At 63.8% G+C, this 603-nt stretch overlaps 1 protein-coding gene across 1 annotated transcript in view; it reads left to right on the top strand.

Moving 5' to 3' along the window:
- Positions 1-231: 231 nt before the first annotated feature.
- Positions 232-603, top strand: part of Ahcy (adenosylhomocysteinase) — a 19,015-nt gene continuing 18,643 nt past the window's right edge. The window contains exon 1 of the mRNA XM_010628381.3: positions 232-390. Within this exon, the coding sequence (XP_010626683.1) occupies positions 363-390 (28 nt within the window). The 5' untranslated portion in view covers positions 232-362. The remainder of the gene's footprint in view (positions 391-603) is intronic.

A 603-nucleotide genomic window follows, 5' to 3' on the forward strand; every position in this document is an offset into this window, starting at 1 on the left:
AGTTCAGCTAGGTCCTGACAATGGGTTCAATAAATGACGGAGAAAGACTTTGGTGCGCTCACAGGTCTCCCCGCAGTCCCTTCACATCCAGGTCTAAGGTCCGGGGGCCGCCCGTACACAGTCTGCCCTCTTACCCGCCAGGGGTCGAAGTCCTTTCGGTCCCGCCCCGTGCATCCGGCCCCGCCCCAGTGGCTCAGCCCCTGCCGCAGGACTCATGAATATGCAAGTAACAGGAAGTTATTTAAAGACGCCAGCGGCACGCGCAGGTCCCAGCACCGCGCCGCTCGCCAGGTAGTGGCCCCTATTCTGAGGCCTGGCCCTCTTCGCCTGAGTCTGTCACTGCGTGCGGAAGCGGCGCCAGCATGTCTGACAAACTGCCCTACAAAGTCGGTGAGTTCCAAAGACGAGCAGTGCACGCCGGCTACTCTGCATCGCCTCATGCTTGTGTGTGCGTGCGTGTAGGGGATGTTCCCACCCTGCCCGTGGCTTGTTGGAGGCGGGGGCCGCCGGGCGCCCAAGGGCGCCCAGGACCCCTAAAATCGCAGGCTGAGCGCGCTGCTGGGAGCGCGGGGCCTCCTGGGGGCTGGAGTTCGTGAGCCGCAG

Source organism: Fukomys damarensis, unplaced genomic scaffold, assembly GCF_012274545.1.
Source record: "Fukomys damarensis isolate Sample0158 unplaced genomic scaffold, DMR_v1.0_HiC HiC_scaffold_22, whole genome shotgun sequence".
Taxonomy (NCBI): domain Eukaryota; kingdom Metazoa; phylum Chordata; class Mammalia; order Rodentia; family Bathyergidae; genus Fukomys; species Fukomys damarensis.